General features: G+C 46.7%; 1 protein-coding gene and 2 non-coding genes across 12 annotated transcripts in view; 1 reads left to right on the top strand and 2 right to left on the bottom strand.

Moving 5' to 3' along the window:
• Positions 1–10935, top strand: part of LOC141581765 (NBPF family member NBPF8-like) — a 47684-nt gene extending 36749 nt beyond the window's left edge. For 9 of the 10 annotated variants that reach the window (XM_074388023.1, XM_074388022.1, XM_074388020.1 and 6 more), the window contains 10 exons: positions 412–516; positions 1897–1969; positions 2421–2644; positions 4440–4544; positions 5926–5998; positions 6450–6673; positions 8454–8505; positions 9258–9421; positions 10087–10137; positions 10661–10935. In XM_074388023.1, coding sequence (XP_074244124.1) covers positions 412–516; positions 1897–1969; positions 2421–2644; positions 4440–4544; positions 5926–5998; positions 6450–6673; positions 8454–8505; positions 9258–9421; positions 10087–10137; positions 10661–10836 — 1247 coding nt within the window. In that variant the 3' untranslated portion in view covers positions 10837–10935. The remainder of the gene's footprint in view (positions 1–411; positions 517–1896; positions 1970–2420; positions 2645–4439; positions 4545–5925; positions 5999–6449; positions 6674–8453; positions 8506–9257; positions 9422–10086; positions 10138–10660) is intronic. The other variant, XM_074388027.1, reaches the window with a different exon arrangement.
• Positions 3870–4010, bottom strand: LOC141581949 (U4 spliceosomal RNA). The gene has a single exon (XR_012514774.1). It is a non-coding gene; the product is annotated as a U4 spliceosomal RNA (small nuclear RNA).
• LOC141581946 (U4 spliceosomal RNA) lies at positions 7884–8024 on the bottom strand. The gene has a single exon (XR_012514771.1). It is a non-coding gene; the product is annotated as a U4 spliceosomal RNA (small nuclear RNA).
• Positions 10936–15306: the final 4371 nt, after the last annotated feature.

The raw sequence follows: 15306 nt of genomic DNA, 5'->3' as shown, positions 1-15306 counted from the left end.
CAGGTGTTGTTAGAGTTTACATATTGTCCGGTTTCATGTCTAGATGCCTGTGACCATTCAGTGACCTTGCTACCTGGTGAGATACGTCAGTGTTGTAGCAACACTCCCCGAAAATAGTGTGACTAATTTTTGGAGACTTTCTGGGAAAAAATGTGGTTTAACTTTGCATAGACTCGCGGAGAGAATACGGCATTATGGTGTACCTGTACAGGGAGATTTTAGCCCGGGCATCTGGAAAGCAGGCTCATCTACTCACCAGGCTTCATCTAGGGCACCCTGGAATCTTCCCGTCAGAATTTGTATTCTTGCCCTGGGAACAATTCTGTGCTTGTGCTGTGACTTAACGCTGATTTGGTCACATGTGAAATGTGATGTTCTTCACGTGACCTGCTTTTCTGAATTTGTTTACAGAAGATGGAAAAGATCATGAGGAGGACCAGAAATACGAAGACAAGCAAAATAAACTTCTTATGAGCCAGGCGGCCTGCGACCTGGGCTGCCGGCTGAAGACGGAAGGTAAGTTCTATAGGTTGACCATCACGAGTGTGCTGAAGAGTGTTCTGTGTTTTGTCTGAGATACGGAACGCTCTCTTCATCAGAATGTATTTCATTTTCCCCATACCTCTAGGCAAATATAACTTTGTATTTTAACATTTTGCTAAAAATGGATGAGAGAGAGGCCAGAGTATGTAGCCACCTTTCCACGTCTGCAGTATGGCGGGTGTGGGACTCAGGGTCAAATCTCAGCTACGGATTCCCGGCACAGGCACAGAACCACCTGTTTTTCTCAGCAAGAGGCTAAATCATGTTGACAGGAATCCTCTCTGTAGCACAGAAGATCCTGCAGACACGTAGCGTCTAGGCTGTGGGTCTAAATGGCTGAGGCTCGTGAACTGCCATTCAGTTGAGGTTTCCGCTGAGGTCTGGCAGGGAAGGCTCCGTTGTGGGAGCCTGGGGGAACTCCGGTGATAGTACACGGTACCCGCCGTGGGAGTTTAAAGAGGACTCTGCTCCGCCCATAATGTGATGGGAGGTGGTCTTTGGAACAAGAGGCGGCATCTGTCCAGTTGCAGAGGACAGAAAGGAGGCTGTGACAGGAGGGCGGTTGTTGGAGTGGAAAGAGCTCTGGATTCAGAAGGAAGGTTCCCAGGCTGTATCTTCAGCAGTGTCTTTAGTAACTGTCGGTGAGCAATTGATTTCTCCTTCCTGACTTTCTGTCTCTTCATCTGCAAAGTCAGGCAAATTTCTCTCTCTCCATCTGCAAAGGCAGATGCCTTGCAACGTCTGAGGCATTCAAATGTGCGATCACTTAGGACCGCTTCTCCAGATGAGATGAAGCCCCTCGCTGTGTGGTGTTGGAGACAGCACTTGATGTGCGGGCATTGGGTGTTAGGAAGCGGTTCAGACCGGAGCACTCCCTGTGGAGAGAACGTCCCAGAATAACATAGCAGAAGCCACTGGGAGGGCCTGTGAAGTCACCTGATGTGCAGAGAATTGTGGGACAAGTTTGTTTGTCCTCTCCTAAGGGAAAGAAACGGGTTGTAAATGTGAACTGTGACAGGGAGGCAAGCGTGTCCCTGGGCATCAGATCTGTGTCAGGATGGGGGAGACAGCTGCCAAAGTCCAGAGAGAGGCCCCACGAGCCTCCAGTGATGTGGGAGCAGAAGGTCTTTTCAACATTTGGCCTCCTCTTGACGGTGAGCCTCCGGATCAGAAATGCATTGCCCGGTGGATCAGGAAACCGTGCCAGGGTTCTCTTGTGAAAGAGAAATCGTGAGAGCTTTCAGTAGATCAGGGACCCACACACGGACGTCCGTGTCCCTGTGCACATTGGGCTGACTGTGCTTGCAGAGTGTGAAGTGGGAAATATCTGAACGAACACATCTGTACTTGCAGAAAATGACGCAGATGAGGATGAAGGTGTTCATGTCGCAGAGGCTGAGATAATACAGGAGTCACGTGCCTCCAGGTAATGCTGAATAATCAGGGGCAAGTAGTGGGTGGTAAAGTATGGGAAAGTTCTAGAAACTCACCCTCTCTGGTGTCTACCGTGGGCCAAAAGCCTCCACTCCCTTGGCCACAATACGTTCAGTTGAACCCAACTGAGACACAGGGCGTGGCAGCTGTTGTGGTTCTTTGTATGTGCCGAGTGCCGTGTCTGAATTCTGCAGGGATAACTGAGTCTCTGTTCTTCTCAGCTCCTTTCTGCCCCGTGTGATGAATACCAGCTGCTCCCTTTCTCTCCGGTTCCCATGGCAGCCATGCTCTGTGGCAGAGAGGAGGATTGCCTGTTTCCTCTCAAAGGGAACCTCCCATTTGCCTTCTGAGACCCCTGTCTTATTCCTCCCGTGAAAACCAGCCAGGACTTCGTGGGGTCCAATCCCCCTTTGTTTAACGTTTTGTCATCTCTATACCGTCAGGCTCATCGGGGAGGTGCCAAAGGTTGATGTCCAGAGAGTCCCTGAAGACTCACTGGAGGAATGTGCCATCACTCGTTCAAGTAGCTACGGCCCGACTGCCTCCAGCCAGCCTCACGGAGACACCGATGAAATCACGTTTGAGGAAGACCACGTGGACTCTGCACTGGTGGCAGGGAGTCCATCATCTCATGATGTAGTGGAGGATGCTCTGATCATTCTTTCAGGTGACCTCTACATTCCTTGTTTTTGGCACCTCTGTCTAGGCTGGGGAAGATCACCTCGGAAGACGGGCTCTATACACACGGATGGGTTGGAATAAAAATGTGGGATGGGATAGTAAACACAGATGACCAGGGAATTTTTATCTCTTCCTCAGCTCGTGCCGTGCGTTTGTCTCCCAGGCCCAAGTATCAAGTTACCAGACCCCAGGCCAGTGTGACAAACTCACGGTCACCTGAGTGCAGGAGGTGTCCAGTAGGTGTCTGTCAGGTGTCCTAGCTTTGAGTCGGTATCTCTCATCACCTGTAATGATGTCATCTGTCCCTGAACGAAGTTCATGGAGTTGCCATTTCTTTTTAAGGAAACGGGGAGCCTTGCCTGTTTATTGGGGGATATCGTTCCCCAGGTTTCACTGCTCCGAGCTTCAGTCTTGATCTCTTTTAAGTCAGCTTGCTTAGCTGCACAGTCACCTTGAAACCAGGATGAAAACATTTGCCCTTTACCTTGCTGGTATGTTTCCGTAAAGCAAGGCTCACCCCGGCTCTCCGCCCCATCGGTGCCACGGCCGGTGCTATTTTTCTTGGTAGCATCACGTGTTGTTTGCTGTTGTTGAGTTGGAGTCTTTTTTTTGTCACCCAGGCTGGAGTGCAGTGACACCCTCTTGGCTTACTGCAATCTCCGCTTCACGGACTCCAGTGATTCTCCTGCCTCTGCCTCCTGAGTAGCTGGGACCACAGGTGCCCACCACCACACCTGGCTAATTTTTGTATTTTTAGTGGAGACGAGGTTTCACCATATTGGCCAGGCTGGTTTTGAACTCCAGACCTCCAATTTTTGACCCACCTTGTCCTTTCAAATCAAGGATTTTTTTTTTTTTTTTTTTTTTTTTTTGAGATGGAGTGTCCTTCTGTCATTCAGGCTGGAGTTCAGTTGCACGATCTCAGGTGACTGCAACCTCTCCCTCCTGGGTTCAGACGATTGTTCTGCCTCAGCCTCCCGAGTTGCTGAGACTGTAGGCCCGTGCCACCGTGCCCAGCTAATTTCTTTGTATTTTTAGTAGAGACAGGCTTTCACCGTGTCAGCCGGGATGGTCCCGATCTCCTGACCTCGTGAAGTGCTCACCTCGGCCTTTCAGAGTGCTGGGATTCCAGGCGTGAGCCACCGTGTCCGGCCCGCAGATTCTTTTTTGTTTGTGTGTGTTTTTTTTTGTTTTTGTTTTTTTTAATTCCTTCTCCCTAGAGACTGTCAGAAAGGGTCAATGCCGACTCTATTGCCTGTCTTCCCGGCGGGGTATCGGGGAAAGTTTTCAATGAGCAATAATCTCATCTCAGATAAAACTCATTGGCTCGGATACTGCCACTGCGCAAAGCTCGCAGATTCTTTTTCGAGCAGGTGTTGTTAGAGTTTACATATTGTCCGGTTTCATGTCTAGATGCCTGTGACCATTCAGTGACCTTGCTACCTGGTGAGATACGTCAGTGTTGTAGCAACACTCCCCGAAAATAGTTTGACTAATTTTTGGAGACTTTCTGGGAAAAAATGTGGTTTAACTTTGCATAGACTCGCGGAGAGAATACGGCATTATGGTGTACCTGTACAGGGAGATTTTAGCCCGGGCATCTGGAAAGCAGGCTCATCTACTCACCAGGCTTCATCTAGGGCACCCTGGAATCTTCCCGTCAGAATTTGTATTCTTGCCCTGGGAACAATTCTGTGCTTGTGCTGTGACTTAACGCTGATTTGGTCACATGTGAAGTGTGATGTTCTTCACGTGACCTGCTTCTCTGAATTTGTTTACAGAAGATGGAAAAGATCATGAGGAGGACCAGAAATACGAAGACAAGCAAAATAAACTTCTCATGAGCCAGGCGGCCTGCGACCTGGGCTGCCGGCTGAAGACGGAAGGTAAGTTCTATAGGTTGACCATCATGAGTGTGCTGAAGAGTGTTCTGTGTTTTGTCTGAGAAACGGAACGCTCTCTTCATCAGAATGTATTTCATTTTCCCCATACCTCTAGGCAAATATAACTTTGTATTTTAACATTTTGCTAAAAATGGATGAGAGAGAGGCCAGAGTATGTAGCCACCTTTCCACGTCTGCAGTAATGGCGGGTGTGGGACTCAGGGTCAAATCTCAGCTACGGATTCCCGGCACAGGCACAGAACCACCTGTTTTTCTCAGCAAGAGGCTAAATCATGTTGACAGGAATCCTCTCTGTAGCACAGAAGATCCTGCAGACACGTAGCGTCTAGGCTGTGGGTCTAAATGGCTGAGGCTCGTGAACTGCCATTCAGTTGAGGTTTCCGCTGAGGTCCGGCAGGGAAGGCTCCGTTGTGGGAGCCTGGGGGAACTCCGGTGATAGTACACGGTACCCCCCGTGGGAGCTTAAAGAGGACTCTGCTCCGCCCATTATGTGATGGGAGGTGGTCTTTGGAACAAGAGGCGGCATCTGTCCAGTTGCAGAGGACAGAAAGGAGGCTGTGACAGGAGGGCGGTTGTTGGAGTGGAAAGAGCTCTGGATTCAGAAGGAAGGTTCCCAGGCTGTATCTTCAGCAGTGTCTTTAGTAACTGTCGGTGAGCAATTGATTTCTCCTTCCTGACTTTCTGTCTCTTCATCTGCAAAGTCAGGCAAATTTCTCTCTCTCCATCTGCAAAGGCAGATGCCTTGCAACGTCTGAGGCATTCAAATGTGCGATCACTTAGGACCGCTTCTCCAGATGAGATGAAGCCCCTCGCTGTGTGGTGTTGGAGACAGCACTTGATGTGCGGGCATTGGGTGTTAGGAAGCGGTTCAGACCGGAGCACTCCCTGTGGAGAGAACGTCCCAGAATAACATAGCAGAAGCCACTGGGAGGGCCTGTGAAGTCACCTGATGTGCAGAGAATTGTGGGACAAGTTTGTTTGTCCTCTCCTAAGGGAAAGAAACGGGTTGTAAATGTGAACTGTGACAGGGAGGCAAGCGTGTCCCTGGGCATCGGATCTGTGTCAGGATGGGGGAGACAGCTGCCAAAGTCCGGAGAGAGGCCCCACGAGCCTCCAGTGATGTGGGAGCAGAAGGTCTTTTCAACATTTGGCCTCCTCTTGACGGTGAGCCTCCGGATCAGAAATGCATTGCCCGGTGGATCAGGAAACCGTGCCAGGGTTCTCTTGTGAAAGAGAAATCGTGAGAGCTTTCAGTAGATCAGGGACCCACACACGGACGTCCGTGTCCCTGTGCACATTGGGCTGACTGTGCTTGCAGAGTGTGAAGTGGGAAATATCTGAACGAACACATCTGTACTTGCAGAAAATGACGCAGATGAGGATGAAGGTGTTCATGTCGCAGAGGCTGAGATAATACAGGAGTCACGTGCCCCCAGGTAATGCTGAATAATCAGGGGCAAGTAGTGGGTGGTAAAGTATGGGAAAGTCCTAGAAACTCACCCTCTCTGGTGTCTACCGTGGGCCAAAAGCCTCCGCTCCCTTGGCCCCAATACGTTCAGTTGAACCCAACTGAGACACAGGGCGTGGCAGCTGTTGTGGTTCTTCGTATGTGCCGAGTGCCGTGTCTGAATTCTGCAGGGATAACTGAGTCTCTGTTCTTCTCAGCTCCTTTCTGCCCCGTGTGATGAATACCAGCTGCTCCCTTTCTCTCCGGTTCCCATGGCAGCCATGCTCTGTGGCAGAGAGGAGGATTGCCTGTTTCCTCTCAAAGGGAACCTCCCATTTGCCTTCTGAGACCCCTGTCTTATTCCTCCCGTGAAAACCAGCCAGGACTTCGTGGGGTCCAATCCCCCTTTGTTTAACGTTTTGTCATCTCTATACCGTCAGGCTCATCGGGGAGGTGCCAAAGGTTGATGTCCAGAGAGTCCCTGAAGACTCACTGGAGGAATGTGCCATCACTCGTTCAAGTAGCTACGGCCCGACTGCCTCCAGCCAGCCTCACGGAGACACCGATGAAATCACGTTTGAGGAAGACAACGTGGACTCTGCACTGGTGGCAGGGAGTCCATCATCTCATGATGTAGTGGAGGATGCTCTGGTCATTCTTTCAGGTGACCTCTACATTCCTTGTTTTTGGCACCTCTGTCTAGGCTGGGGAAGATCACCTCGGAAGACGGGCTCTATACACACGGATGGGTTGGAATAAAAATGTGGGATGGGATAGTAAACACGGATGATCAGGGAATTTTTATCTCTTCCTCAGCTCGTGCCGTGCGTTTGTCTCCCAGGCCCAAGTATCAAGTTACCAGACCCCAGGCCAGTGTGACAAACTCATGGTCGCCTGAGTGCTGGAGGTGTCCAGTAGGTGTCTGTCAGGTGTCCTAGCTTTGAGTCGGTATCTCTCATCACCTGTAATGATGTCATCTGTCCCTGAACGAAGTTCATGGAGTTGCCATTTCTTTTTAAGGAAACGGGGAGCCTTGCCTGTTTATTGGGGGATATCGTTCCCCAGGTTTCACTGCTCCGAGCTTCAGTCTTGATCTCTTTTAAGTCAGCTTGCTTAGCTGCACAGTCACCTTGAAACCAGGATGAAAACATTTGCCCTTTACCTTGCTGGTATGTTTCCGTAAAGCAAGGCTCACCCCGGCTCTCCGCCCCATCGGTGCCACGGCCGGTGCGATTTTTCTTGGTAGCATCACGTGTTGTTTGCTGTTGTTGAGTTGGAGTCTTTTTTGTCACCCAGGCTGGAGTGCAGTGGCACCCTCTTGGCTTACTGCAATCTCCGCTTCACGGACTCCAGTGATTCTCCTGCCTCTGCCTCCTGAGTAGCTGGGACCACAGGTGCCCACCACCACACCTGGCTAATTTTTGTATTTTTAGTGGAGACGAGGTTTCACCATATTGGCCAGGCTGGTTTTGAACTCCAGACCTCCAATTTTTGACCCACCTTGTCCTTTCAAATCAAGGATTTTTTTTTTTTTTTTTGAGATGGAGTGTCCCTCTGTCATTCAGGCTGGAGTTCAGTTGCACGATCTCAGGTGACTACAACCTCTGCCTCCTGGTTTCAGACGATTGTTCTGCCTCAGCCTCCCGAGTTGCTGAGACTTAGGCGCGTGCCACCGTGCCCAGCTAATTTCTTTGTATTTTTAGTAGAGACAGGCTTTCACCGTGTCAGCCGGGATGGTCCCGATCTCCTGACCTCGTGAAGTGCTCACCTCGGCCTTTCAGAGTGCTGGGATTCCAGGCGTGAGCCACCGTGCCCGGCCCGCAGATTCTTTTTTTGTTTGTGTGTGTGGTTTTTTTTTTTTTTTTTTTATTCCTTCTCCCTAGAGACTGTCAGAAAGGGTCAATGCCGACTCTATTGCCTGTCATCACGGCGGGGTATCGGGGAAAGTTTTCAATGAGCAATAATCTCATCTCAGATAAAACTCATTGGCTCGGATACTGCCACTGCGCAAAGCTCGCAGATTCTTTTTCGAGCAGGTGTTGTTAGAGTTTACATATTGTCCGGTTTCATGTCTAGATGCCTGTGACCATTCAGTGACCTTGCTACCTGGTGAGATACGTCAGTGTTGTAGCAACACTCCCCGAAAATAGTGTGACTAATTTTTGGAGACCTTCTGGGAAAAAATGTGGTTTAACTTTGCATAGACTCGCGGAGAGAATACGGCATTATGGTGTACCTGTACAGGGAGATTTTAGCCCGGGCATCTGGAAAGCAGGCTCATCTACTCACCAGGCTTCATCTAGGGCACCCTGGAATCTTCCTGTCAGAATTTGTATTCTTGCCCTGGGAACAATTCTGTGCTTGTGCTGTGACTTAACACTGATTTGATCACATGCGAAGTGTGATGTTCTTCACGTGACCTGCTTCTCTGAATTTGTTTACAGAAAGTCAAAGTGATGATGATGACGAGGAAGAAAAAGGGCCCGTACCCCACAGGTAATGCTGTGGGGTTTTGAGCTGTGTGTTCAGTAGTGACACCTGCAGCCAGCAGATTTAGGGAAACTGAGGAAGTGATGACTGGAAGTCTTTCTTCCTTTCACCCAGCTACAAATTGTCTTTATTGACAATGTTGTGCGTGAATTTTGGCACTTTTATACGGTTTAATTTCTTAGTCCTCCCAAGATAGGAGTCTACAGTCCGTGAGCCAGGTGACTTCAGCCCACAGGGATTTGTTGGTTTCACCTGTTCTCTCCCTTGTGTTTGAATCCATTGAGAGACGCATGTATGCTCTCTGTGTATTTCTTTTGGCATGTTTGCTCGGATTTGTGAATAGAAGAAATTCAAAAAATATACATATGATATCAACGTACTGGAAAATGGAGGTCCTTAATACCCAAAATCTGGGTGTCTGGAATGCCTCAAGAGCTCTGTTCTCTTGAATGCCACATATAAAATTGAACACAACTGATGCGAGGTAGTTGAAGCCCCTTATTAGTCTGGGTGTCCTGCAGTGGCTCATCTGTGGCAAATGCACTGAGCACCTGCTGCTCATTTGTGATCTGTCCCCAGGGTAGTCACCCTCTGCCCTGCAATTTGAAGGATAGTTTTTTTTTTTTTCTCTTGAAGGAAAAATTCCTTTGCTTTCTGGGACCACTTCATTCTGACTTCCATCAGATCAGCTGGGAAACTCTGTTGTCTAATCTCTGTTGGTTTAATCTTCTGTCACCCTGTCCTGCCTGGCTCATCAGGAATCTGCAGGAGTCTGTGGAGGAAGAAGCCCCCCAGGAGTCCTGGGATGAAGGTTATTCGACTCTTTCAGTTCCTCCTGGCACATCTGCCTTCAATGAGCCTTACAGGAGCAACTTGCACTCATTAGAGGAGCAGCAAGTCGACTTGGCTTGTGACATAGACAGTGAGTACTCCATTGTGAAGGCAGTAAAGCTCCATTTTGTGTCCCAGATAGACCCCATAGTCTTTGGGCTTTGCTCCCCTGTCCGGGCTGAGAGTTGTCATCTCTGTGGGCTGACCCTGTACATCAGTGTAGATTTCAGTCACTCTGGTTTCAGTCTGAGGCACGTACATGGGGTGGGTCAGTGAGCTTTGCTCTCTCTCTAGTCTCAGGCCATGCCCGTCGCACCCTGGACCGACTGTCAGGACATTGAAACGCAAGGCAGGTTTTGCACACTCACACCAAGCTATGCAGTGCATGCCGACAAGTTGTCTGTCCATCTGAATTCAATGTCTCTTGCCAGCTACCAAGTTCCTCATGAGTTTTGTTCCCCAAGCATGTCTGGGAGGTTCTTCCCTGTTTGTACAAACTTGGTGTAACTGTTTGTACACACTTGGGATCAAAGGTTAATGGTCTACCAGAATAGGGACACTTCACCATTGGTTCTGAGACACAAACCAAGGAATCTCTATCATGATTGGCCTTGGGATCTCCTGAAGTCTGTCTCTCACATTGTCCTGTCCTCATGCTGAGGAGCCTGAGGTCCGTGTGTAGGGATTAGACAGTGGACTGTTATGGGTGTAGGGGAATTGGCTTATTTTGTCTGTCCCTGTCTGAATTTATTGCAGAGATTAAAATAAGCAAGAAGAGGAAGAAGACCAAGACCCACCATGCCCCAGGTAACTTTGAGCAGACACCTGGAGATGCCAGGTCCAGGGAGAAGGGAGTGGGCTGACAATATCGACACCATGGTTTCAGCGAAGCCTGAACTATTCCTACGAACATTGCTGTTGGTTTTCGTTGCAGTAGATATTCAGGTTTCCATTTCTTCCTCCGCTTATCATGTACTAAGTGCCGTAGTTTGACCATACTTGTTTTTATGATCAGTGTCCGCCGTGTGTCCTGAGGGTACTCACTCAGAGTGTCCTTTTCCTCCCTCATGAGTGTGTCACCTGGGCGGTTAGCTCAGCTTACTCTCTCTCTCTCTCTCTCTCTCTCTCTCTCTCTCTTTCTTTCATTCTTTTTTACCCTACTCTTGCCCATCCCAACATAGGGCAATAATTTGTTACGTCATTAAGGGATCTATTTTTATTTTTTTAGTAACCACTTTCTTGTGCTCCCCATGAAATCTAGTTGGGGCTCTGTGGTGTCTTATTTTCCTTGACTTATTCTTTGTTTTTTTTTTTTTTTTCCCTTTTCTAGGCTCATCATGGAGCTGGTGGAAGCAGAAGAGCCTGAAGTCTTCCGGTACTCACTGGATATATTGGATTCCATGTATCCAGCCTATCCTGAGTTATTTTACACCTGCCAGGCTTACACATATGCTCTTTTTTATTTGTAGAAGAGCATGTTCGCTTGACTTTGGACATGGACAGTAGGTTTCTCACTATGATGGTGATAAAACTCCACCTGGTCTCCCGGATAGGGGTCATATTCCCACACTAAGACAACACGTCACCTGGGACTCTGCCAGTGCAGATTGTGAACAATGCCATGTTCTTGCTGAAAACACTTAGCCTGAGTTTCATAGCCTGAGGTAATCTCCAGACAACTTCAGAATGTAGACCAGTGAGCAGCACGACGGACCTGTCTCCTTCCGACAGCCCATGTCACCCCAGATCACACAACTGAAAGAGAAGAGACATTTTGGGTTGAAAAAGAGTCGAAAGATAATGTAGCTCCATTGCTTTAGTTCTTTTGAACCCAAAGTGTCTCCTCACCTTTTTGTTGTTGTCATTGATGGTGGTGACATGGGCTTGTCTGTAGACAGGTCAGCTGTCTGCGTCGATGGTTTATACTCTGCAGTTGTCTGAAAATGTCCTCATGATTAACTTCAGCCTAAGTGTTTTTGCGGGAACACTGCAGGGTCAGTGCTACCTCAGCCATCTGCAGGCAGAGAAGTTCCTGTGTGTCTCCCACCATGATCGTGATACCTGGACTGTTCGATTTGTCTATCACCATTACTGTGATACCAGGAGTGTTCCACCATTTGTCTATCACCATTACTGTGATACCAGGACTGTTCCACCATTTGTCTATCACCATTACTGTGATACCAGGAGTGTTCCACCATTTGTCTATCACCATTACTGTGATACCAGGAGTGTTCCACCATTTGTCTATCACCATTACTGTGATACCAGGACTGTTCCACCATTTGTCTATCACCATGATCGTCATACCAGGACTGTTCCACCATTTGCCTACCACAATGCTTGTGATTCCAGGACTATTCCACCATTTGTAAACCACCATCATCCTGAGACCAGGACTGTTCCACCATATCCCTATCACCATGATCGTGATACCAGGACTCTTCCACCATTTGTCTACCACCATGATCATGATACCAAGACTGTTCCACCATTTGTCTATCACCATGATTATGGTACCAGGACTGTTCCACCATTTGTCTATCACCATGATTGTGGTACCAGGACTGTTCCACCATTTGTCTATCACCATGATCATGGTACCAGGACTGTTCCACCATATCCCTATCACCATGATCGTGATACCAGAATTCTTCTACCATTTGTCTACCACCATGATCGTGATACTAAGACTGTTCCACCATTTGTCTATCACCATGATTATGGTACCAGGACTGTTCCACCATTTGTCTATCTAAATGATTGTGGTACCAGGACTGTTCCACCATTTGTCTACCACCATGACTGTGATACGACGACTTTTCACCATTTGTCTATCACCACTACTGTGACACCAGGACTGTTCCATCATTTGTCTATCACCATAATTGTGATATCAGGACTGTTCCACCATTTGTCTACCACCATGATTGTGGTACCAGGACTGTTCCACCATTTGTCTATCACCATGATCGTGGTACCAGGACTGTTCCACCATTTGTCTATCACCATGATCGTGGTACCAGGACTGTTTTACCATTTGTCTACCACCATGATCGTGGTAGCAGGACTGTTCCACCATTTGTCTATCACCATGATCGTGATACCAGAACTGTTCCACCATTTGTCTATCACCATGATCATGACACCAGGACTGTTCCGACATTTGTCTATCACCATTACTGTGATACCAGGACTGTTCCACCATTTGTCTACTGCCATTACTGTGATACCAGGACTGTTCTACCATTTGTCTATCACCATGATCGTGATACCTGGACTGTTTTATTGGTCTATCACCATGATACTGATACCAGTACTGTTCCACCATTTGTCTGTCAGCATGATCTTTATACGAGGACTGTTCCACCATTTGTCTATCACCATGATCGTGATACCAGGACTCTTCCACCATTGGTTTACCACAATGATCGTGATGCCAGGACTGTTCCACCATTTGTCTATCACCATGATTGTGGTACCAGGACTGTTCCACTATTTGTCTACCACCATGATCATGATACCAGGACTGTTCCACCATTTGTCTACCACCATGATCGTGATACCAGGACCGTTCCACCATTTGTCTATCACCATTACTGTGATACCAGGACTGTTCCACCATTTGTCTACCACCATTACTGTGATACCAGGACTGTTCCACCATTTGTCTACCACCATTACTATGATACCAGGACTGTTCCACCATTTGTCTATCACCATTACTGTGATACCAGGACTGTTCCACTATTTGTCTACCACCATTACTGTGATACCAGGACTGTTCCATCATTTTTCTATCACCATGACTGTGATACCAGGACTGTTCCACCATTTGTCTATCACCATTACTGTGATACCAGGACTGTTCCACTATTTGTCTACCACCATGACTGTGATACCAGAACTGTTCCACCATTTGTCTATCACCATTATCGTGATACCAGGACTGTTCCACCATTTGTATACCACTATGACTGTGATACCAGGACTGTTCCACCATTTGTCTATCACCATGATCGTGGTACCAGGACTATTGCACCATTTGTCTACCACCATGATCGTGATACCAGGACTGTTCCACCATTTGTCTATCTATGATCATGGTACCAGGACTGTTCCACCATTTGTCTAGCACCATGATCATGGTACCAGGACTGTTCCACCATTTGTCTACCACCATGATTGTGATACCAGGGCTGTTCTACCATTTGTCTATCTCCATGATCATGATACCAGGACTGTTCCACCATGTGTCTATCACCATGATCATGGTACCAGGACTGTTCCACCATTTGTCTGCCACCATGATCATGGTACCAGGACTTTTCCACCATTTGTCTACCACCATGATTGTGGTACTAGGACTGTTCCACCATTTTTCTATCACCATGATTGTGATACCAGTTCTGTACCTTTCAGAGACACCTTATTGATACTGAAGTAATTGGAAAAATCATTTTTAAAAGTATTAATATCCAGTGTTCAAATGATCATCCCCTAACCATTTTATTCATTAATCATCCCTGGAGGTGTCAATTACTATATTTATATCTCTATACTGGAAATTTTCCATTTTTACTCTATCTTTGCTTTTCCTAGTTTCTGTTGGAAAAAAATTCCCTACCTGCATTTTAATTTTGGCCAAAGTTAATGTTAATCTATACTATTAAAAGTTTTTCTCTTAAGATAAGACTGTCGGCACATAAGGCCATAGCAAAACAGAGAATTCACTGATTTTGAAGCCTTTGTTAATTTCTGACTGACAAGATACGTAGTTTACTTATTTAGCTGCTAATATCTATTTAAATGAGCAGCCAGGGAAATGTCTGTCAGACTAAGGATTTGCAAAGCCCAGGCCATTCTCTTTGAGTCTTTTAAACTATTTCAAAAGAGCAGAATATAGGTAGATTCCACATATGTGGATGGGAAGGAGAATACACTAAAAGAAACAGACGACTATTTCCCAAAACAGAATAAAAAATTAGATTTAAATAAACATACCCCATTAAAATTCATAAAACATTTCCTCATGAAATGTAATCTCTCTAAACTTACCTATTATATGAACGTCAGTTCTTAATATGCCACACTACATTGACTGTTGACTGTTGACCTTCATATGATCATATTTCCAAGTTTCTTATATGAAAAAGCAAATGGATTATAATCCTTTATTTTTGCAGTGATCTTTTTAAGATTGACGATTTTTTCTCAAAATAAAACCAAAGATTTTAAAGATTGAAAATGACATTAAAATTTATCTTCTCAAAGTAATGATGTTGAACTCTGTGTATCTTATTCCTGTTTATAGTGTAACTGTCAAGTGATCGTTGAACCATTGTTTAAATATTTCAAATTCCTGGGAACAAACCGCATCCCAGGGTGTATCTTCTTTTTCTTTTCATTTTTTCTTTATTTGACTTTAAGTCCTGGGGTGCATGTGCAGATCTTGCACGATTGTTTCATAGGTCTACACACGCCATGGTGGTTGGCTGCCTCCATCCCTCCATCACTTACATTAGGTATTTGTCCTAATGCTATTTTTTCTCAATCTCCCCATGCCCTGCTATCCCTCCCTCGCCCCCAACCCTCAACAGACCTCAGTTTGTGATGTTCCCCTCCTGTGTCCTTGTGTTCTCATTGTTCAACATTCTCTTATGAGTGAAAACATGTGGTGTTTGGTTTTCTGTTCTTGTTTCAGTTTGCTGAGAATGATGGTTTCCAGCTTTATCCATGTCCCTGCAAAGGAAATGAACTCATCCTTTTTTATGGCTACATAGTATTCCCTGGTGTATATGTGCAACTTTTTCTTTATCCACTGTGTTATTGATGGGCATTTGGGTTGGTTGTAAGTCTTTGCTATTGTAAACAGTGCCACAATGATCATATGTGTGCATGTGTCTTTATAATAGAAGGATTTATAATCCTTTGGGTATACACCCAGTAATGGGATTGCTGGGTCAAATGGTATTT

The sequence above is a fragment of the Saimiri boliviensis genome, chromosome 17 (genome assembly GCF_048565385.1).
Source record: "Saimiri boliviensis isolate mSaiBol1 chromosome 17, mSaiBol1.pri, whole genome shotgun sequence".
Taxonomy (NCBI): Eukaryota; Metazoa; Chordata; class Mammalia; order Primates; family Cebidae; genus Saimiri; species Saimiri boliviensis.
The sequence above is the reverse complement of the archived record's forward strand: the minus strand, read 5'-3'. Positions and strand labels throughout refer to the sequence as shown.